Here is a 23082-nt window from a genome sequence, read left to right as displayed (position 1 = left end):
GCCTTAGATTGCTTATGTGTTGATTTATCGTTCAGCTTTTGACTCTGTGGGTCTGTTCTTTCTTAAGAGCAACTAACAAGATCCCAGCTATTTTCTTAAATCCTTTGGGTACTCCCCAACTGAAGTGGACTGATTGAATCCGTGGAATATACGTGTGTCTTGACTCTCCATTCAACAATTGATTCAGTGAGTCTGCTTTGGTTAGGACTAACCAGTAGGACTGAGGACTATAACAGAAGCAGGTTAGCATTGTACCAAGCATTTAGGAGAATTTTGTGTTCACTGCCTTGATGTTGCCTGTGGAACAACCCGCTCAGAATTGTGTTTAGTAGAGACATGAGAGAGGTCTGTTTCTGAGCATTGCCTGAAGTGCTGGTGGTTATCTGGAAGGCTTGAACAGCTTGGTATTGCAATGACTGCCTTCTACCAAACAAGCAATAATTTCAGATACAGGAGAGGAAGTTCCAGCTAAACCTTAGGAAGAACTTCCTGATAGTAAGAGCTGTTAGATAGTGGAAGACACTGCCTCGGCATGTGATGGAGTCTTCTCCTTTGGAAGTTTTTCAACACAGGCTGGATGGCCATCTGTCAGGGATACTTTGAGTGTGTATTCCTGCATGGCAGAATGGAATTGAAATTGGATGACCTTTGGGGTCTCTTCAAGCTCAGTGATTCTATGGTTCTATGATGCTAAGCCTGCCCAAGCTGTGGCCATTATCTGAGGCCTTTAGGTGGGAGGTCTTTTTGGTCATGGCTCCTGGCTCTGGGAATTCTCCCTAGGGAGGCATCTGTAGTGATGGAGCAATAGTTTTACATTGGGTTTTAAAGTTCTGGAGTTTTTAAAAAGTCATATGTAATATGGGTGTTCTCTGTATTTTCAGGAGGTCTTCCAAGACAAAGACAACCTTAACCAGCGGTACCACCGCAAGAGGGCTCTCTACTTGACTCACATTGCCCACCATCTGGCCAAGAAAAAGCTCTTTGGGAGTGTGAAGTTTGCCTACATGAACGGCAATCATCTTAAGCCGATTGTGCTCTTGCAGCCACAAGGTGAGTGTGGCTTCCTGGGTCCTTTGTAAGCTTTCTTTCTCTTAAGGTCCATGGCTTTGCAGGTGAAGACAAATAGTTTATGCGATAGCATGTCCAAAGAACCATTTAGGTTCATAATGATAACACAGTGAACGAGAGCCCACAGTGTGATGCAGCAGCACAGGAAGCCATTGTAATTATAGGTTGAATTTAACAAAAGTATTTGGGAAATGCCAGCAGCTAACTTTTAGGCAGTGTCTGTAAACACTAGGCTACAAAAGAAGGTGTGTATGTGTGTATCTCCTACAACTCCCATAACCCGTCACCGCTCACTATGCTGGTTAGGACTGATGAGAGTTGTAGGACAAAAAACTAAACATATAAAGGGCCTTACTTGCTTATACCTGCACTATTGTGAGAGTATTTATTTAAAAACTAATAGAGATGGGCAGGATTTGGATCTCCGAGGCAAGAACTTGGATGAAGAAGTCATACCCTTTAAATGGATCTAAATTGACTTAAAATTAGATATGAAGTCCTGGGGGATAAAAATAATTTTTTTTTGGCTAGCCACTAATTTCCCCCCTATTTTTTTCTGAAATTAAAAAAAAATCAGAATATTTCATTTAGAATGTCAAATAAGGTTTTAAGACAAGGTGGCCATAGATTTACTCCCCAAAGATAAATTCTAAAAATGATGTAACAGGAAGACTTTCAGGTAAGAAGAAGGTTCAGGATCATATCATTGCAATTCCAGATCTTGGTATCCTTTTCTCAGTTCTTTTCATAGGAATGAGTGCTTTATGTCTGCTTAACACTATGGAAGACTAGAGGCGACAAAATACTTTTCTCTCTTTTCCTGATGTTGACGATTTCTCATGTTTTTATTGTGTTTTGTCTACTCCTAGTGAAGTGCAAAACCAAAGCAGTTTCTTATAGTTCAGGATCGTTGGAACTCTATTTTTTAAAAAATTTAAAAAAATATTACAGAGAGAATTACATTCGTAACTATTGTCTTACTGAAATGTACTTTGAATATAATATTCATGATAGTTTTATACTAAACAGCATTGTATAATTGTATCAGATTATGGATGTAGCACATGTTATGTTCCTAAAGTAAGAAAATAATTTTCAATTTGTAAGAGATGCTAGTACAGTGGGCCCTTGGTATCCACTGGGGTTTGGTTGTTTGAGTGTTGGGCTATGACTTTGGAGACTAGGGTCTGATTTTCTGCTCAGCCATATTCCCACTGAATGACCTTGGACAAGTCACACACTCTCAGCCCCAGAAAACCCCACAAGAGGGTCCCCCTAGGGTTGCCACTAGAGGGAAATGACTTGAAGGCATACAACAACGAACAGGAAAATAAGTTTTTTTTCTCCATGGCTTCAGAATGCCCTCAAATTTTGCATCTCTGGAATTAAATAATATAATTATGGAAAAGTGTATTACAGAGCTACCAGTGAATGACATAGTTTTTTGTTGGTTTTTCGGGCTATGTGGCCATGTTCTAGCAGAGTTTCTTCCTGATGTTTCGCCAACATCTGTGGCTGGCATCTTCAGAGAATGCTTGCCTGGAAAGGACTTGGGTCTATATATTGTATGACCTGGGAAGGCAGGAGTGAATTGCATGTATATTGTTGGTTGCTAATGGCAGGCCTCAGGGTGTGAGGTTCTGCAAAAGAGGATTGATGTCTGCTTGATAGTGCTCATTGTCTGCTGGGAGAGTTCTCATTTGCATTTGTTGAGCCTTTATCTTGCTATTTTTCAGGACTGGTAGCCAAACCATGTTTACTTTAAGGGTTTCCTGAAAAATAGCAAGATAAAGACTCAACAAATGCAAATGAGAAATTTCCCAGCAGACAATGAGCACTATCAAGCAGACACTCATCCTCTTTTGCAGACCCTCCCACCCTGAGGCCTGCCATGAGCAACAGAACAACCCACATGCAATTCACTCCTGCCTTCCCAGGTCACACAGTGTGTGTGTGTGTGTGTATATCCAACTCTTTTCCAGGCACGAATTCTATGAAGATGCCAATCACAGATGCTGGCGAAACGTCAGGAAGAAACTCTTCTAGAACATGGCCACATAACCCGAACCCCCCCCAAAAAACTATGGATACCGGCCATGAAAGCCTTCGGCTTCACAGTGAATGACATGTTTCCCACTGCAAAATCTTGTATTGTGCTTTATACAATTGAGAATATTGTGTTTGTTTTTTTTTGGGGGGGGGTTGAATTTAATGCAATTGTTAGGAGTAGCATGGATGAAATATCAAAGGGGCACTGATGATCAGCAGGTAGAATTTCTCTCTCTGGCTCGACTCTGCATCTGTGGGTTGTATCTGGCATCTGCCTTGTTTTTCTTTGTTGTACATTCTTTCTGTGTTGCAGTCCCCTGTGTATAACTTCATTTTACAGCCCAATGTTTTCTTCAGTCTCCCAAAGCCCATGATTTACATATTTATTTGGTTTGATTTGAGAAGGCTAAATCGCATTGGAAGCCTGTATAATTAAGGAAGGAACCATGCTGTCTGCAAAATCTGAGAGATATTATATTGGCTTAAATGAGGCGTATGAACTGCAAGTGACTGCAAGTGTTTGTTTTGCTGAAGTATTGATATCTCCTCCTTTCTGCCACAGAAGCTTTGTATTAGGAACATAAAACCATAGCATCATAGAGTTAGAAGGGACCTCAAAGGCCACCTAGCGCCCGCCCCCCCCCCCCCCCCCGTGCTATGCAGGAATATACAACTGCAACAGTCATGAAAGATGCCCATCCAACCTCTGTTTAAAGACCTCCAAAGAAGGAGAACCCACCACACTTTGAGGCAGTCCATTCCACTGTCAAACCACTCTTATAGTAAAGAGATTTTTGCTAATGTTCAGGTGGAATTCCTTTCTTGTCATTTAAATCCATTGGTTTATGTTCTAGTCTCTGGAGCAGCAGAAAAGAAGCTTGCTCCATTTTCTACATGACATCTCAGATATTTAAACATAAATATCTGATGCCACCTGTCAAATCTTCTCTTCTCCAAGTGAAACGGCTCCTTCCTTCCTCTTTATCTAGGCATTTATACTCATACATGCCTTGTTCATCCCCTGATGATTTTTTTTCCTTGTGAACCAGGCATAACGGATCATTACTAGAGATGTCACCATATGTAATATTTTTCTAGGGGGTCAGTCTTTAGCATGATAAGGCCAAAATCCTCTTAGTTAGTCCCAATATAAGTACACCTGTGGTTGTTGTTGTTGTTGTTGTTTTGTGCCTTCAAGTCATTTCCGACTTACGGTGACCCTGAGGCGAACCTCTCATAGAGGTTTCTTGGCAAGTTTCTTCAGAGGAGATTTGCCATTGCAGTCCTCTGAGGATCAGAGAATGTGACTTGCCCAAGGTCACCAAGTGGGCTTATGTGACCAAGCCGGAAATCAAACCTTGGTCTCCAGATTCATACTTTAAGACTCAAACCACTGCATCACACTGGCTCTTACTAGACTAACTTTGTTGTTGTTGCGCATCCATTGTACCAGGTCTTGAATGGTGAATCAGTACAGAGGTAAACCCCATTGATTCAGTGGCTCTGCTTTGATTGGAAGTACAGTGGGCCCTTGGTATTGGACAGGGTTTGGTTCCAAGACTCGTTGTGGATACCAAAATCTGTGCATGCTCAAGTTCCACTAAATACAATGGCATTGTAAAATGATGCTGCACATATAAAATAGCAAAGTCAAGGTTTGCTTTTTTGGAATTTCTCTCTTTTTGGAATATTTTCAGGCCATGGATGCTTGAATCTGTGGATAAAAATCCGTGGATATGGAGGTCTGACTGTAACAAGAGGATTTGTGTCTGAGGATGGCACTTGGCAGAGGCCTTCTGCAATGGTTGTTTCTGCTTTTTTTTTTTTTTTAAAGTTTGTGCTTCTCTTGTTCTGCTTTACAAAGTTCTGAAGTGAAATTCAGCTAAAGCAGAGAAAGATTGGGATCTGTGTATGGTGCTGGAAAGGTGGGAAGGAAGAAACTTTTGACATTGTTTAGACCAAAATCTCTGGCTTCCAGCAGTTGCTTTTTTTCTGGGATCCTGTTGTTACCTTATAAGTTCTCCTGAGGAAATGGTTGGACAATAGTGACTGACTCAGGGTGCATCTACACTGTAGAAGTAATGCAGTTTGACCTCACTTTAGCTGTCATGGCTCCATCTTACAGAATCCTGGGATTTGTAGTTTGGTGAGGCACCAACATTCTTTGGCAGGGTTGGCTAAAAAGAAATTGTAAAACTACAAATCTCATGATTCTATAGGATGGTGTGTGACACTAAAAGTGGTGTCAAGCTGCCTCATTTCTACAATGTAGATGCAGCCTCAGAATGTCCACATTCAAAGTTACTTGCCTTTTCTGCACTGTAGGACTTCTGTCTTAATTTCTTCCATTGGACTCTTAGGGAAAGATGCAAAGATGGTGACTGTCCGCCTCTTCGCCTGCCCTGCCCAAGATGTCTTCAAGCCCACCCGCTTGCATCCCACAAAGAATAATGTCCGCACTGCCTGGTTCACGGAGAAGGACTTACCTGTGGCAGGTAAGATAGGGAGGAGGGTAAAGGAAAGGCCTGAAGTCTTTGGAGGCAAGCTTGGTGGGTGCATCATTTCAGGCACATATGAATTGGAGTGAAAGAAATGGGCGTTGTTGTTGTTGTTATTTATATCCCACCTTTGCCCCTCAAAATTGGGACTCAGACTGGCTTACAATTTAAAAAAACAGTACAATTAAAAACATACAAAAGTGAGCATTAAAATAGAATTGTATCCCATCTTTTTCCCAAAACCGACACTCAGGCAACTGACAAATTAAAATAAAATATAACTAAAGACATACAAAAGGTAAACATTAAAATGGAATTATAGTATTACTTAATTATAACAGCTAGCCTGATGTAGTGGTTTGAGTGTTGGACTAGGCCTTCAGGAGGCCAGGGTTCAAATCCTCACTTGGCCATTGAAACCGACTAGGTGACCTTAAGCAAGTCATACTCTAGGCCCAAACAGACAGGCCAAAATAAAGCTGCTTTGGATAACTTTGGAGGTATGCTGTTTAAATGATGCATGCATCCCAAGAGGCCGAAAGTCACACTTCAGTCCTCAGTACTTCCAGTCCGAAGCAGCTTTATTTTAGCCTGTCTGGGCCCTATCTCAGCCTCAGGGGAAAGCAATATAAACCCCCTAGGAACAAATCCTGCTGAGTTAAAACCATAGGTTGGAAAAGATTTAAAGGCCCACAACAATAACAAAATCACCCATAGACCACTTTCCCCATATGTACAGTGCAGTTAGAAGTCTGGGGTCTTTTGAGGTTCTCTGGGGGAGCCAAGGGCTGCACAGACCACCACCTGCCTTGCAGGCCACCTGTAGTTAATGGGCCTGATTCCTACCCCTGCTTTCACCTGATGCAGATTCTTGCCTGTAGATGCTCCTGCCACTATAAATGTGTTAAGTCTTTAAGATATCCCAGCACTCTTTTTAAATATACCCGATAAGGATACTTCCATGGTGGTCTTGTCTGAGTTCCTGAGGACTTGCCTTTGGTCCAAAACACACTGCAGAAATAATCCAGTTTTATACCACTTTAACTGCCCTGGCTCAGTTCTAGGGAATCCTGGAGATTGTAGTTTATTGTGGCACTAGAGCTGTCTGAGCAAGAAGGCTAAATGTCTCTCAAAACTACAGCCTCTTCTCCTTTGTTGTCATGCTACTTCTGAATGTGAATAAACACTTCCTTGCAATAATCACTTCACTGCTGTGGGCGGGGCTGGCGTGCCTGGCTGCATGGGGCTTGAGACTAGGCGAGAGGAAGCCACGTGAGCAACAAACTTACTCCGCACGTGTTCTGCTGCAACAGTGTTTATTTCACCAACAAACCAACAAAGTCCCAGTGATAAGCCAACAGGCCAACGGGCCAACAAAAGTCACTCCCTTAAGCGTCCGGGGCCGAGTCTTCCCAGGTAAGGCTCGGCGTCTGGTTGGAGCCTTCAGCGTCCAATCTCTTCCGACCCCCCAGGTGCTTCTCCAAGGGCTTGCACTCTGCCTTCTCTTTACCCTGGGGAACTGGGCCACACTCCCACTTGGTCCCTTTCGGGTCCCACCACTCGTCCTCCAGGTCCCTCGCTGGAGCCGACTCCCACAGCTCCTCGTCGGAGTAGTTATATACGCCTTCAGTGCGAGGGTCCCTCAACTCCACTCCCTGGTGGGGACCTCGTTTCCTAAAGGCGGGCCGGGCCTGAAGTGTGACCGACACCCCTTCCCTACCGGGGCTCCGTTTTACCTGCCCTATCCCTGACGCGGCCGCCACTCCCCGTCCTCCTCTTCCGCGACGTCCTCTCCTCCCCGCGCAGCTCTCTCCCTCCTCTTTTATCCACCTCCCAGCTCCTGTCTCCTCCTCCTTCTCTGGCTCCACCTCTCCGCTCAACCCTGCCTCTCTCTCCTTTACTGGCTTTCTCTCCCTTTCCACCTCCAACTGGCCCACTTCCGTCTTCCCCGTCCTCTCTATTCCTGGGTTCCCTGGGTTCACCTCACTACAACTGCATATCCCATTACAGTAGCTCAGCATACCAACTCCCCTTACCCCAGTGGTTCTCAAACATTTCCATGCTCCGCACCACTTGGAAATATTTGATTAATGATCACACCCCCTTTAGAAGTACAGTCATCCATATTTGCGGCTTTGATATTTGCGGATTTGATTATTCACGGATTTCATTAATATGTTCTCTCTAGGACTGTCTAGGTCCTCCAGTGCAACTCTGTGGTCAACTCTAACTAAAAGTTGCACTGAAAGACCATTTGTAGCTACTCCAGTGCCATTCTATGGTCAGTGTATGTTGGTCATTGACCAGAGAGTTGCACTGGAGGACCTAGAGATTCCTAGAGAGGTGTCCTCTCAGGTAAAAACAGTGTTTTTGTTATTTATGGTTTTCCCATATTCACGGGGGTCTTGTTCCCCTAACCCTAGTGAATATGGAGGGACCACATTTGAAGATGAAGAAGTCTAATTTCTAATTTTTGAACCACATGCAATACCATGGGTGAACAAACTGGATTAAAGAAAAGCTTTTAACTCAGCATATAAAATGCAAATCTGAACTGAGCAATTAGATTCTAACTTATTCAGAAAAAAAACCTGAGTGATGACTCATGACTTGTCACTTGAGGATGCAAGCCACTCTTGGTTGCACCCCCTAAAATTCCATCTCGCACCCCAGGTTGGGAACCCTTGCATTACTTTGTCTATGCACGAAAATTATGGCAGGCAAGATGTATGATTTAGCTGATATTCCCCTACTAGTGGAACAGGATGTTAGCCTGCGAACCTCCATTTTAAATGTCATTGCTGGGCTTATGCTGTTGGCTTATTATTGTTTTTGTTCTCCAGCTGGGACAGTCCCCAGCCAACCTGGAAGCCAGGTCTGATGGTATTTCCAGTGACTTTCATTCCCTTCCTTGCTCTCTTTTCCCCCAGGAGCCACCGAGCCGCCAACGCCTCACTACAACAACTCTATTTTGTGGGACCAGGTGATGGAGTCCAACTTGGTGTTCCTCTCAGAGGCAGCCAGTGGCTTTCAAGGCATGCGGGATGGTGTGTGTCTCCTCAAGGTTTGGCTGTGCCAGCGGGAGCTTGATAAGGTAATGGGGTCCGGGGGAAGGCCGTGCTGGCTGTGGGATTCTGGGAGCTGTAATCTGAAAAACTTTACAAGTCTTCCTGACAGGATAGGAACGTGTCTATCTATATACAGTTACCCCTCTGTTTTTGCGGGGGATCCGTTCCACCCCCCCTGTGAAAACGGAAATCCACCAATATTCAAGCCCCATTGGCTTGAATGGTGGCGTGCCCTTGCGGGCACCCTCAACCACACACCACAGGTGCGCACCTCATTTTATGTTACTCCGTTTGCCCCTCGCATGTAATTGAGGGATGTGGATTCGAAGTCTGCACAAACGGAGGGTCGACTGTATATATAAAAATATTTTTGTTGTTGTGTGCCTTCAAGTCGTTTCTGACTCATGGCGACCCTAAGGCAAACCCATCACAGGGGTTTCTGGGATTGAGAGAGTGTGACTTGCCTAAAGTCACCCAGTAGGTTTCTTTGGCCAAGTGGGGAATCGAACCCTTGTCTCTTCAGTTTTAGTCCAACACTCAACCACTACACCACGCTTCTGGATCTTTGTTGTTATGCGTCTTCAAGTCATTTACGATAGTTAAGATGCTTTCACCAATTCCTGTGTACATTATGTCTTTCCCCCCACTCCATTTCTAGGGTCTGGGATGCTTCAGCGGCTTCTTGGCCTCCATGCTGGTGGGATACCTCTTAGCTGTCAACAAGATCAACAAAGTGATGAGTGGTTACCAGGTGTTGAGAAATGCCCTTCAGTTCTTGGGTAAGTTCTGCGTCTTCTGATGTTGAGGCAGAATGATCTGAGATAACACATTCTTTGTGAAGATTTCTGCCTTTGATTTACACCAGAGGGAGGGCTTTGGTTTCATGGTCTGGGAACCACTTTGCTGCCTTTGGAAGTTTTGAAGGTTTGAATGGATGGGGGGGAGGGGGGATGCTGAAAAGAAAAATATGAAAATTGCTGGAAGTTTGCTTTGGATTTTGAAAAACTGGTATTTATTTTGAGATTAAGTACTGTATGACCAGTAGGTATAGTTTCACTTGTCCATGCCTGAAAAAAAAAAGTTCTCTTTAGGCATTTTCTAAGTTCTCCAGTATGACTCTGTGGTACGCTTCTGGCAGAAATTGACCATAGAGTCATTATTGGAAGACCTAGAAATGCCTAGAGAGGTGTTCTCTGTAGGAATTTCTAGTTCCTCCAGAGCAGCTATATGGTCAATTTCCCTAGGGAGTCATTCATTTCAATTTCCGCAGTTTCACGTTTCTGTGGTAAGTCCAGGAATGTATCCCCCTTGGATACGGGGGACCTACTGTACAGCAGAGGTTCTGCTACCTATTTAAGAAGTGACCTACCATAGGGTTTTCCTGGAGAGGGGTCCCAAAACGACAGCCAAGGGAATCTGAAGAGGGCAAGGACTCCAGAATAGCAGTACAGTGCTACCTCGGGTTACGAAATTAATTCGTTCCGCGGCGCCGTTCGTAACCCGATACATTTCGCAACCCGAAAAGCCGCTGGAAAGCCGCTAGCCGCGCTTCCGATTTGAATTTCGCGCCGAAATTAATTTCGTAACCCGAAAAATCTTTCGTTACCCGGAACAGTTTTTTTAAATCTAACTTTTTCGTACCCCGGAAATTTCGTAACGCGGTCAATTCGTATCCCGGGGTACCACTGTATGGTCTTCATGTTGCCCCAGGGATTTTTTTTTCATTACCTCTGGCCTATAGGCAGATGATTCCTCTTGGGTGAAAATCTTTCCTGGATTGTGCTCTTTGCTTGCTGGTGTTCATGTGATGATCATGACTTTCTTGGCCTGGATGATTTTGGTGAAGGGCCTTCTCCTCAGTTGCTGTAACTGCAGCTCACATTTGACATTGACAATAAAGGGACCTCTTTTACCATTAAAGGATTTTGCTTTTGCAAGTGCTAAGCCAAAGGTGAGCAAACTCCAGCCTGTGGGCCACATACAACCATTGGGGGATTTTTGTAGCCCCAACATCCTTGAAGCGCCCCACCCCCCAGATTGCCCTTCCATTTGGTGGAATGAAAAATTGCTCCATATCAGTAGGGCAACACTTATGAGGCTTCCAGGAATGCCGTAAACCCAACCTGCTCCCCCCCAAAAAGTGTGTGTGTGTGTGTGTGTGTGTGTGTGTGTGTGGAGAACCCTAGCCAAAACTGGAAATTACTTCTGGTTTCACTTTTGCCTACCTACTGGATAATTTTCAATGGATGTGGCTTGGTACAGGGGCAAAAATTGACCACTGCAGGCTCCACAGTTTTCTGCTCTTGAACCTAAAGAATTAACTGATTGTATGTGCTCATGTGGCAAGTCACACTCTCTCAGCCTCAGAGGATGGAAAGGCAAAACCATTCTGATCAAATCTTGCAAAAAAAAACAAAACACCCTGTGATAGAATCGCCTTAGGGTCGCATAAGTCGGAAACAACTTGAAGGCACACAACAACAAAAGCCGATAGAAAGAGAATCAGCTCATTTTAAGTGTGGTGCCAGAGAAGAGTTCTGCAGATACCATGGACTACTAGAAAGGCAAAAAAAAAAAAAAAAAAAAAAAAAAAAAAAAAGGGGGGAAAAAGGGTTCTACAGTTTTTTGAGGGTTTTTCGGGCTATGTGGCCATGTTCTTGCAGAGTTTTTTTCTGACGTTTCGCCAGCATCCATGGCTGGCATCTTCAGAGAATGCCAGCCACAGATGCTGGCGAAACGTCAGAAAGAAACTCTGCTAGAACATGGCCACATAGCCCGAAAAACCCACAAAAAACTATGGATGCCGGCCATGAAAGCCTTCGACGTTACAAAGAGTCCTACAGCTATCAAGTCTGAACTCGCCTCAGAATTCAAGATGGTTAAAGTGAGACAGTCATACTTTGGCCATTTCATGAGAAGACATGACTCACTTCACAAAAATGCTTGGTGAAGTAGAAGGTAATAGGAAGACCATATTCTAGATAAATAGACTTTGAGCCATGTCTGCCCTGAGTCTGTAAGACCTGAGCAGTGCAGTTGATGGCAGGGTGACATGGAGGTCTTTCTTTCATGAGGTCGCCATAAGTCGAAATCGACTGAACAGCAGTTAACAATAACAACAAATGTGTTTTTCTTCCTTCCTAGCTACCACAGACCTTAGTACCACTGGAGTCAGCCTTTCCAAAGATGCAGATGTCACACTGGTAAGAGAACAAAAACCTTTTGGTACTTGTAATGTTTGGTTAATACAGATGTATTATTTATTATGATAGTTATAGCCTGCCTTTATCAAAAGGTTTCAGGGTGTCTTACAGATAACATTAAAACAAGATAAATAGTTTAAAATGATAAAAAGAAGCTAAAAACATATTAAACATCAGAATGGGTTAAAAACAGATTTAAAATATTTGAAAGATTTAAAAACTATGTGTAACAGTATTTGAAATGAAGTGAGGAGGCCCAAATGCCAATTAAGGAGACTCTTTTGTCAGCTTTATCCAAAGTTCCTTGTCTGATTTTTGTGCAATTTTGCATTCTAAATTCCACCCCATGGGGGGTGCATTTGGCCTTTGGGGGCCCTGTTTTGTGCCCTAGAAGACCATACAAGCCACCAGATCCATTTTCACAGTTTTAACATGGGTGTTGTTTTCCATTTTCGCAGCAAAAATAGCTCAAAATCATCTGTGAGGAGCGGCTTAAGGAGCTGGGTATGTTTAGCCTGTGGAAGAGAAGGTTAAGGGGTGACATGATAGCTTTGCTTAATTATTTGAAGATATCATATTGAAAATGGATCAAGGTTGTTTTCTGATGCTCCAGAAACTGGGACACAGAGCAATGGATTCAAACTACAGGAAAAGAAATTCCACCTAAACATTAGGAAGAATTTCCCCGAGAGTAAGAGCAGTTCAACAGTGGAAGACATTGCCTTGGAGGGTAATGGAGTTTCCTTTTTTGGAGGTTTTTAAACAGAGACTGGATGGCCATCTGTTACAGAGAGTGCTTGAATTATGTTTCTTCTTCGTGGTCTCTGCGAATCATACAAATGGGTTTTACTGCGCCTGCGCAGTGCTGTTCGGAAACTTCTGGAATCACTGGGCAAAGTTTACTTTGCAACATATAGAAACTTTTTGGCGGTAACTCCGCCCACCCGTTATAAGGCCCCTGCCTTCCCGCTCTTTCCCCAGTTCCTTTTTTCCGCCGCGCTAGCTGCTTCAGGGAACTTCGCTCGCTTTAGCTTGCATTTGGAATCACTTTCGTTTTTGACCTCGGACCGTCTCTTGACCATTCTTTGTCTCCCGCCCCTGGTAACTTCGAACTCTTGGACTGCTGACCTTGTTTCTGGACTTTCCCTTTCAACTTGTCGACTTCGGAAAATGCCTGCTCCATTTAAGAAGTGTGATGTCTGCGGGGGCAAGGTGCCCATCCAGGACCCGCACTCCTCCTGCCTCCTTTGCTTGGGCAAAGACCATGACACAAAGGCTTGCCCACTCTGCAAGTCCCTCTCATCCCAGGCTCGCAAGAACCGTGAGTCCCGGCTGACTTCGGCCATTGCTCTGGGCAAGGTTCAGGAGGGAGGCCCCCGTCCATCATCGGCTTCTTCAGCTCCGCCGGCTGCCTCATCTTCCCGGGCGAGTGTCTCCAGCGTGGTGTCTGCCCCATCAATGGCAGGTTCGTCCACCACCACCGATGTGGCCCGTGGTTCACGAAAACCCAGTGCCACCGACAAGCCCTCCAAACACCCCCACAAACAGTCGGGGTCTGAGGGTACCGAGCCCAAGGAAAAGCCCGGGAGAAAGCTGTCCCCGGAGGGCTCGTGCGTGAAGGAGTCTGCGGAGGCCTCGTCGGTCCCGACTCCGTCCTCCAAGGCCTCTTCGAAGCCATCTCGACACGCCTCCGAGCGGCCCGAGACGGGTGCATCCTCGTCAGGAAAGACTGCACCGGTGGAAAAGGCTAAGACATCTAAGCCTCAATCCACAAGAGCTGCCGTCCTGCTGGACCTGCCGGACAACCCGTTCTTCCCCCCCCGAGGATCGGGTCGAGACACCACGGTCGTCCAAGAAGAGGCACCACAAGGACACAACGGAGGGCTCTGCACCAAAGAGGCCTAAGTCTTCGAAGGACCACGCCGGGTCGGAGGTCTCCTCCAAGGGAAAGGAGCGCGCTTCCCACAAGCAGCGCTCTCCGGCGAAGAAGGTTCCAACACCAACCTCTTCGCGCCCCGATGGCTCGTCCACCTCGCATGCAGCCACTGTCCTGGACACCCTGCTACCGTCGATGGTCGACTTTGCCCGCGCCGATGAGTTGCCAACTGAGCTCCCTCCGAGATTGTCACCTTCGCCTTCCATCCACTCGGAGGTCGACGAACCGACGGAGAGGGACACTGACATGTTTTTCGACCCCGATTCCGGGAGATACTACATGTCAGTACCGAGGGAGACTGCCTTCAGGGAGTTCACCCGGCTCAACCTACGCCCGGTGGCCCCCCAAGATGACGAGCCTGCCCCTTCCCATGCGACGGCCTCAGCCTCTGCACCGCGTCGCTCTCCCACAGAGCTACCGCCCTTGCAGATCCCGGCGCGCTCGGCGACGCGAGTCAGGGTCCCGGACATCCCGCTCACCTCTGACACCGACTCTGAGGGGGAACCCTTGCTGCCGTCAGGAGAGCCTTCCGATGACAATGACACCTCCATCCAGGCGTCTCCACAGCGAATGCACCACCCGGAGCCTTCCTCCCCCACGGATGATGTGCACTCTTTTAATGAGCACATCATTAAGATGGCAAGGGCCCTGGACATTGAGCTCTCCTACCCCGAGGGGGAGGCTCGGGACCCTGTGGAACGTCGGGTCCGTGGCCGGGTGCCCACACCCCCCTCCATCCCGTTGCTGCCCTCCATTGAGTCCATTGTCCGGAGGTCGTGGGATGCGCCAGCTTTGCTCGTCGGATCCTCAAGGAAGATCGAGTCCCTCTACCGGATCTCCCCTTTGAGCTGCTCTTGGTTGGCCGATCACCCCAAGCAGAACTCGGCAATTGTAGAGGGGGCGCAGCAGGGCTTCGTCCCCAAGCAGGCAACTTCCCCAGTCGACCGGGAAGCGAAGAAGGTAGATGGTCTGGCCAAGAAGGCCTACTCGGCGGCAGCCCTCGCAGTCAAGGCCATCAACTATAACGCCTGCATGGGGGCGTATATCCAGACACTCATGGAAGGGATCTCGCCACTCGTCCCGGACGTCCCAGACGAGACCCAGCGACGCCTGGTAGAGATCCGTGATGAGGCCCATTCGATCGGCAGCTGGCTCATCACTGCCTCCAGGAATGTGGCTGACTGTGCAGGACGGGCGATGTCGGCTTCGTTGGCTCTGCGCCGGCATGCGTGGCTGAGGGGTTCGGACCTCAATGCCAATGTCAAGTCAGCCATAGAGGACATGCCCCTGGATGGTAGCGGCCTCTTCCACGCCGAGACCGACGAGCGCCTGAACTGCAAGTTCAGAATGAAGGCGGCGGCGAAGAAGCATGGGATGTCATCGGCTCCCATCTCGCCCTTCAGAAAGAGGCAGCGCCCGTGGCAGCCGCAAGGTCAGTCACAGGGGACCTTTCAACAAGATCGTCAACTCCAGCAGCAGGGCTCCCAGAGACGCCGGTACCCCTCTCAGTCCTCCTCCTCCTCTGGCCGTCGCAACTTTCCTTCCTGGTACCGAAAGTCCCGCCGGCAGGACACCGACCAGGGGAAGAAGAGAGCCTGAAGGGTTGCAGCGCGCTTCGTCTCTCCTTCCTTTTTCTTTTTGGACATTTTGAGGCCCTTTGTTAACACCTGGGCCTCTATAACATCGGACTCGTGGGTCCTCAACATCGTCCGTAGGGGTTATGCCCTCGAGTTCCAAGAGCTCCCCCCAACTGGAGCCTTCATGTCCACTCCCCCCTCGGACACCCTTCTCGACGAAGTGCGCACTTTGCTGGACAAGGGAGCAATCTCCCCTTTATTACCTGACCAGTCCTCCAGGGCCTTTTTCTCCAGGTACTTCACGGTACCGAAGGCGGATCGGGGCATCAGACCAATCTTGGATCTGAGGGAACTCAACCTTTTTCTTGAATACCGTCGGTTCCGGATGGTCACCTTGGTTTCTATTCTGCCGCTTCTCCACCAGGGCCTGTGGTTCGCGACGGTCGACTTGAAGGATGCCTACTTCCACATCGGAATTCGGGAGTCCCACCGGAGATTCCTCGCCTTCGCCGTCGGCTCCACCACGTACCACTACAACGTGCTCCCCTTTGGCCTTGCCACGACCCCGAGGGTCTTCACGAAGTGTATGGCCCCGGTGGTGGCATACCTTCATCAGAGGGGCTACAGAGTCTTCCCGTACCTGGACGACTGGTTGTTTGCCGCCAATTCACAGTACGAGCTCCGAGAGGCGGTCTCATTTGCCTTGCACCTTTTGGACTCTCTCGGACTGGTCGTCAACGAAGAGAAGTCCCACTTCACTCCGACCAGACAGGCCAAGTTCATCGGAGCCATCCTCGACTCCGACAGATGCTCCGCCTTTCTCCCTCCGGACCGTTTCCAGGCGTTGGTGGCATCGTTGAGGCCTTGCACCTCTCACAGAAGAGTGAGGGCCAGAGACGTCCAGGTGGCGCTGGGCCACATGGCGTCGACGACGTTCGTGACGCCGTGGGCAAGGCTTCGCCTCCGACCACTGCAGTCCTGGTTCCTCTCAGTCTTCTCTCCGATGGAGAACCCTCCTTCCAAGTGGCTCACGGTACCGAGACCGGTGGCCGCCTCGCTGAGATGGTGGCTGGACGGCCACAATGTCTGCATCGGGATGCCCTTCCATCAACCTCAGCCGCAATTGACTTTGACGACTGATGCTTCTCTGGAGGGTTGGGGCGCCCACCTGCTCGACCTGGTTGTCAATGACAAGTGGTTGGCCCAGGACAAGCTTCTCCATATCAATGCTTTGGAGATGCTCGCAGTCGAGAAGGCCCTGAGGGCATTCGAGCTCACTGTCACAGGCAAGGTGGTCCTCCTCAGGATGGACAACACTACCGTGATGTATTACATCAACAAGCAAGGAGGCACCAAGTCCAGGACTCTGCTCGAGATCACTCTTCGCATCTGGGACTGGTGCATCCAGAGACAGGTGCTCCTCCAGGCGATGCACCTCCCAGGAGAGGACAACGAGTTGGCAGATCGCCTAAGCAGGTCCTCTTCGGTGAGCCACGAGTGGAGGCTCCATCCGGAGACAGTCAGCGACCTGTTCGAGTGGTGGGGAACCCCCCGGATCGACCTCTTCGCGACCGAGTGGAACAGCCACTGTCCCCAGTTCTGCTCCAGAAGGCAAATGGACGGATCCCTCGGAGACGCGTTTGCCTTCCTTTGGACGGGAGAGCTGCTTTACGCCTTTCCTCCCTTCCCTCTCATCATCAGGGTGGTGTCCAAGATGACAACGGACCGTTCGCATGCGATCCTGATCACCCCGTGGTGGCCGAGACAGCCTTGGTTCGCATCCCTTCTCCACCTCTCCAGGAGATGCTTCCTCCGCCTCGACTTCCGTCCCGACCTGTTGTCAGTCCAGGACGGCCAGATCCTGCACCCGGACATCGAGAGCCTGCCGCTGGTGGCCTGGAGGATACAGCCCTAACCGACCTGCCGGAGGCGGTGAGGACGGTGATCCTGGCTGCAAGGAAACCTTCCACCCAGCGGTCCTATGCCCTGAAATGGTAGAGGTTTAGCCTCTTCCTTGACCGAAAGGGCTTGTCTCCTGCTCAAGTGTCCACTCCAGTGGTGCTGGAGTTTTTGATGGCGCTTTTGGATGAGGGGCTGTGCCTCACATCCATCAAGTGCTATCTATCTGCCATTTGTGCCAAGTACCAATTCGGGGGAGGGCTTCCTTTTTCAGGGATCCCTTAGTGAAAGGGTTCCTTAAGGGATGTGCCAACTTGCATCCTCCTGTGTCGGTACCGGCGCCGGCTTGGAGCTTGGAGGCGGTACTGTCCGGGCTCCAGTCCAAGCCCTTCGAGCCGATGGCCACAGTGGACTTGAGACTACTGACTTGGAAAACCGCTTTTCTTGTGGCCATCACCTCTGCCCGCCGTGCGGGCGAACTCTGTGCCTTTCGGAGGGACCAACCCTTCCTGAGGTTTCACAGGGACAAGGTAGTCCTTCGGACAGACATTACTTTCTTGCCTAAGGTTGTGTCTGCTTTCCACATGTGCCAGGACATTGTGTTGCCTACTCTTGCATCCAACCCGACTTCGGATGCGGAGCGAAGCCTGCACTCTCTTGATGTCAGGAGAGCACTGGCTTTTTACTTGGACAGAACTGCTGCCTCCAGTCGCTCCGAAAGACTCTTCCAGTGCTACTCGGAGCCGAAAAAGGGGTTGCCTGTGTCTTCGCAGAGGTTTTCCAAATGGGTGGCTGGTACCATCCACCTCTGCTATGAACTTTTGGGCAAACCTCTCCCGGGCAGGGTTTGGTCTCATTCCACAAGGGCAATGTCAGCATCCTCTGCGTTCCTGTCGGGGATTTCCTTGGAGGATGTCTGCAAGGCTGCTGTCTGGTCCCAACCTCTGACTTTTATTGAGCATTATAGGTTGGACACCAGAGCCATCCGAGACGCAGCTTTCGGGAGGGCTGTGCTGGTTTCAGGGTTGCATTGATTGCACTACTGATGGTTGTGTTTCAGCATTTGTGTATATAATGCCTTTGCGTTTACATTCTGTTGAATGTTGGTTTGCACAATTTCAATGGGATGGGTCTTGCACGACCTTATCTCCCCTTCTCAGGTTTAGCAATGTTGTTGCTATGTTTGGTTTGTGCAGTAACAAAAAGACTGACTCCCTTTATGGTTCAAGGTGTTTATTGTTGTAATAAATGTACCTTTGGTTTACCATAGCTGTGGTTTCAGGACACTCCCTCCGCCGCATACCGAAGCTTGTCAGTCTAAACCCATTTGTATGATTCGCAGAGACCATGAAGAAGGAGGACAGGTTGCTTACCTGTAACAGTATTTCTTCGAGTGGTCATCTGCGAATACATACAAATCCCACCCGTCCATCCCCTCAGTGTCCTGCTCTTATTGGCTCTTTCCATCACCTGCTTGGTGGAAAAAATTGCGGAACTGGGGAAAGAGCGGGAAGGCAGGGGCCTTATAACGGGTGGGTGGAGTTACCGCCAAAAAGTTTCTATATGTTGCAAAGTAAACTTTGCCCAGTGATTCCAGAAGTTTCCGAACAGCACTGCGCAGGCGCAGTAAAACCCATTTGTATGTATTCGCAGATGACCACTCGAAGAAATACTGTTACAGGTAAGCAACCTGTCCATTTCTGCAGTGGGCTGGACTGGATTATCCTTGTTGTCTCTTCTGATTCTGAAGCTCTCCACATGCTTCTAAATCACAGCCTCTTTCTCTTCTTCTAGCCTACACTGACCGACTTCCACGAAGCATTCCAAGTGGTCTTTGTGGACCCTTCTGGACGGGTGAACCTCTGCGCAGATATGACAGCCAACACATATAAGCAGGTAAAGGTAGTGATGGAAGCTGGTGAAAGAAAAAGTCATTCCTTAATGCATTTGAAAGAAGTCTTTCAAATGCTGTCTAAAATGTTTTAAATGTTTTTGTTTACTTATGCATGGCTTGCTTGACATGGTTGCTTCATTTCACATGTGCATATATTTTTTTAAATTCTGAAACATGTTGACCTGCTCTTCTTTTTATTTGGTGCAGGAAAATATCCCTATTGTTTCCATATTATTTCTGGTCCAAAACACACTGCAGAAATCATCCAGTTTGAGATCGCTTCAACTGCCCTAGCTAAGTGGAGGGTATATGAAAGAAAGATTTGAAGATAAATACAGAAGACCAAATGTTTTGGATCTTCCAAATAATTAAAATTAAAAATATAAAAGTTAAAGAACAATGACAAAAGTTAATTAGTAAGTGGTATAAAACCCCACACGAGATTGCGACGATGAATAAAAAACAGCAAGGCAGAAGATTATGTAATAAAAAATCTTTTTAGAGCAGCACATGCTGTAATAGAGTTGGGACTGAAAAACAAACAATGTTGGGGAGAAAAACATGTTGCATTATATTGTAGAATATTTCTTTTTGGATTATTTAAGGGAGAGAAAAGGAAAATATAGTGGTCAAATAAAGGAAATGATCTGGTGGGACAGTGAGGGTTTAGGATCGAGAAAGTCAAAGCTGAAAAGGGGTACAATGAAGCTGGGGAAACTATTAAGACATTCCACATTATAAATACTGAATACTAAATTACTTTTGTTATAGCCATTGGAGGGTGAGGAGAGAGGGCAGAGGGGATTGAAAAGTACAGTATATGGTTTAATAATGATAATATTTAGTAAGAATTTATTATATATATTGTTTGGCTTTACAGAGCATAAAAACCAATAAAAATATTAAAGAATTCTACAGTGTAGTTGTACCTTATGAGAGGGGAAGCAGTGATATCTTAGCATAGTCTACCACACATTTTTCCTGCTCCACAAAGCTCTTCCCCAGAGTCATCTCCTGGTGAATTATCCCTATCCTTCTCAAGCAGCAGATTCTTCTTAAGCAATGCTTCTTAGACCAAAAGGCGCATGGAAATCCCCTTCTGTTTTGTAGTTGAGAGAGGGAGAGCTGTGTCATGGTCTGCTGGTGGAATTAATCCCTAAATGTGACTGTTGTTTGTTCTTCCTTAGATTCGGTTTGAAGCTAAGCGTTCCATGGAGATTCTGGATGACAAAACTGTGGAAGGGTTCCAGTTGGTGTTCATGACCCCCAAGCCTCTAATACGAACTTTTGACCATGTGTTCCAGTATGTACTTTTCAGATGTATGGAAAATGTAAAAGTAGTTAATGATGTGTGTATGTGCCAAAAACCAAACCTTGATTTTGCCATTTTATATACGGGGCACCATTTTACTATTCCATTGCATATATATAATGGGGATTAGGCATCCATGGATTTTGGTATCCACAAAGGATTGTGGAACGAAACTGTAGTGGATACCAAGGGCCCACTTTAGGCAAACAGTTTTCAAGACCAGACAGGATCTGGTGCCTTTAAGCTGCTTAGGCAGACTAATTGTTGTTTGTGTGTGCCTTCAAGTTATTTTTGACTTATGGCAACCCAAAGGTGACCCTGTCATGGGAAGACCTGTTGACTCCCTCAGCATCATCTCCCCAAGTTTCCTCCAAAGCAAATGTTTGAGTTTGTTGGCACAGATTTACAGTGGGCCCTTGTTATCCATTAATTTGATATCAGCAAATTTCAGCATCCGCAGACTGAAATTAAGAAACATTTAATTATTGTTTTTTTTTAACCAGTGATTGATGGCAGCCAGGCTGAGAAACAGTCTCACGGCAAGAAGGGAGGCTGGAACAGGCAGAACCGGGCACCAGGGACACATTTTTCCTGCTTCTGCTGTGATTTGGCTCCAAAGGGTTGTCTGGTATGTTTCCAGGAAGCTGGAAGAAAGCAGGCATGGTGCTTGGAGCTTGCCTCCCCCTCCCCCTTGGCGTATTGAAAAACCCTCACCACCACCATGTCTGATGGAAAGCAATCCCAGAAAGGAGTTTAAAGGAGAGCAAGCAATTCCCCCCAGAGCAGCAATAATAATAATAATAATAATAATAATAATAATAAAATGTTATTTATGTTTCCCCGCCTCTCCCGGTTGGATTGAAGCAGGGTTACAGACTAAGTAAAAACACAGTATATGCACTAAAATTCTCTAACATTAAAATATCCAACATGTAATTATCAATTAACAACTAACTATTAACAGTACAATCAGTAAATAGCACAGCGTCTCATTCAAAGGGTTAGTCGGTCGGTATATTATATCATATCAGGATATGCTTGGCGAAAAAGCTCGGTTTTAAGTGCTTTCCTAAATTCTTCCAATGAGGTCACCGAGCGGATATCCTCAGGAAGGCTGTTCCACAATCTCGGAGCCCTTATAGAGAGGGGTCTTTGGGAGGTGGAAACATATTTGGAATTCATAATTTCCAATAAGTTCTTGCCCGATGTTCTAAGAGTGCGGGGCGGATTATGTAGGGAGAAGCGGTCCCGTAAGTAACTCGGACCCAAGCCATGTAAGCCAAGAAGGACTAAGTGCCTGACTCTGAGAGACTAGCTTTGCCTGTGCTCTCTTTCAACCTCTAATTCTCCTCACTAAAAGAGAGGAAGAAGGGCTAAGTGGGGAGAGGAGGAAATCACTTGCTCTCTTTTAAACTCCTTTCTGGGATTGTTTTCAATGAGACATGGAGTGGGGAGAATTAGAGGTTGAAAGGGAGCACACGCAAAGCAAGTCTCCCAGAGTCAGGCACTTAGTCTTTTTTGCTCTCTTTTAAACTCCTTTGTGGGATTGCTTTCAATCAGACGTGGTGGTGGTGGGTTTCAATAAGCCAAGAGGGAGGGAGAGGCAAGCCCCAAGCGCCATACCTGCATTCTTCCTTTTTCCTGGGAGCATACCTGCTGCCCCTTGTGAGCCAAATCACAGCAGGAGCAGGAAGCATGTGTCCCAGGTGCCTGGGTCTGCCCGCTCCAGCCTCCCTTCCTGCCCTGAGATGACTTTTCAGCCTGGCTGCCGTCAATCACAGGATAATTTGAATTTTAAATACTGACTGAGCATCCGTGGTATTCTTTTATCCGCGGGGGTTCCTGGAACCAAACTCCCACAGATACCAAAGGCCCATTGTATTTATTTTGTTTGAAATCACCAAGTACACACATTCTGAGCACACAGAGGATGTCCATTGCATGCATACCCAGCAATGACTATGTCTCCCCTTTCTGCTTCAGTCTCAGACATGTCTCGAAGCTACAGGCTGCCTGCAAGAAGATGAAGCTCCTCAATGAACTAATGGACCGTGGTGGAAACTATGTGGCAGCAACTCTACCTTTCCTCCTTAGCTTGCTGGAACGTGGGCTGGCCAAGCGAATCGTGCTGCTAACCCACACTTTGCCCCAGACTCAGTCGGTAATTTTGATTTATGCTCAAAGTTATTCCACCTGTCTGCTAAGACAATACAGCTTTCAAGATGGTAATGGCCCTTCTTGACACCAAAGGGCTCCCCTTGAAAATTCCACTCCATTTCTGGCATTTTCTGTTTCCAGTCCCATAGTGGCTTTACTCATGGCTTTGCTTTCTCAGAAGTTGCACAAACCCAATGTAGCACTGTGTAGGATCTGCAATACTGATTCTTAGTGAGGCATAGGGAGTTGACACTACTGTTACTCATCTGGAGAGTGTGTGATTGTGATAACTATTGCATGGGTCATGTACAGTGGCACAAGCCAGTATTGCAACGTAGTAATATTTGCATAATTTTACACTACACAACTATTTAGTAGGATCTTTGTCTGTGTGTCTTCAGGCCTCAGAACTGTTTTCAGA

General features: G+C 47.0%; 1 protein-coding gene across 1 annotated transcript in view; it reads left to right on the top strand.

Moving 5' to 3' along the window:
- The window catches only part of LOC149324243 (nucleolar protein 6-like), an 86629-nt gene that overhangs the window by 7320 nt on the left and 56227 nt on the right, over nt 1-23082 (top strand). Inside the window, exons 5-12 of the mRNA XM_089497999.1 lie at nt 882-1050; nt 5478-5612; nt 8546-8709; nt 9342-9462; nt 11828-11886; nt 19093-19194; nt 20380-20495; nt 22488-22665. Coding sequence (XP_089354125.1) covers nt 882-1050; nt 5478-5612; nt 8546-8709; nt 9342-9462; nt 11828-11886; nt 19093-19194; nt 20380-20495; nt 22488-22665 — 1044 coding nt within the window. The remainder of the gene's footprint in view (nt 1-881; nt 1051-5477; nt 5613-8545; nt 8710-9341; nt 9463-11827; nt 11887-19092; nt 19195-20379; nt 20496-22487; nt 22666-23082) is intronic.

Source organism: Sceloporus occidentalis, unplaced genomic scaffold (genome assembly GCF_023333645.1).
Source record: "Sceloporus occidentalis isolate IW3139 unplaced genomic scaffold, rSceOcc1.0.p SCAF_1, whole genome shotgun sequence".
In the NCBI taxonomy this organism is placed as follows: Eukaryota; Metazoa; Chordata; class Lepidosauria; order Squamata; family Phrynosomatidae; genus Sceloporus; species Sceloporus occidentalis.
This window is presented reverse-complemented; position numbering and strand designations above follow the sequence as displayed.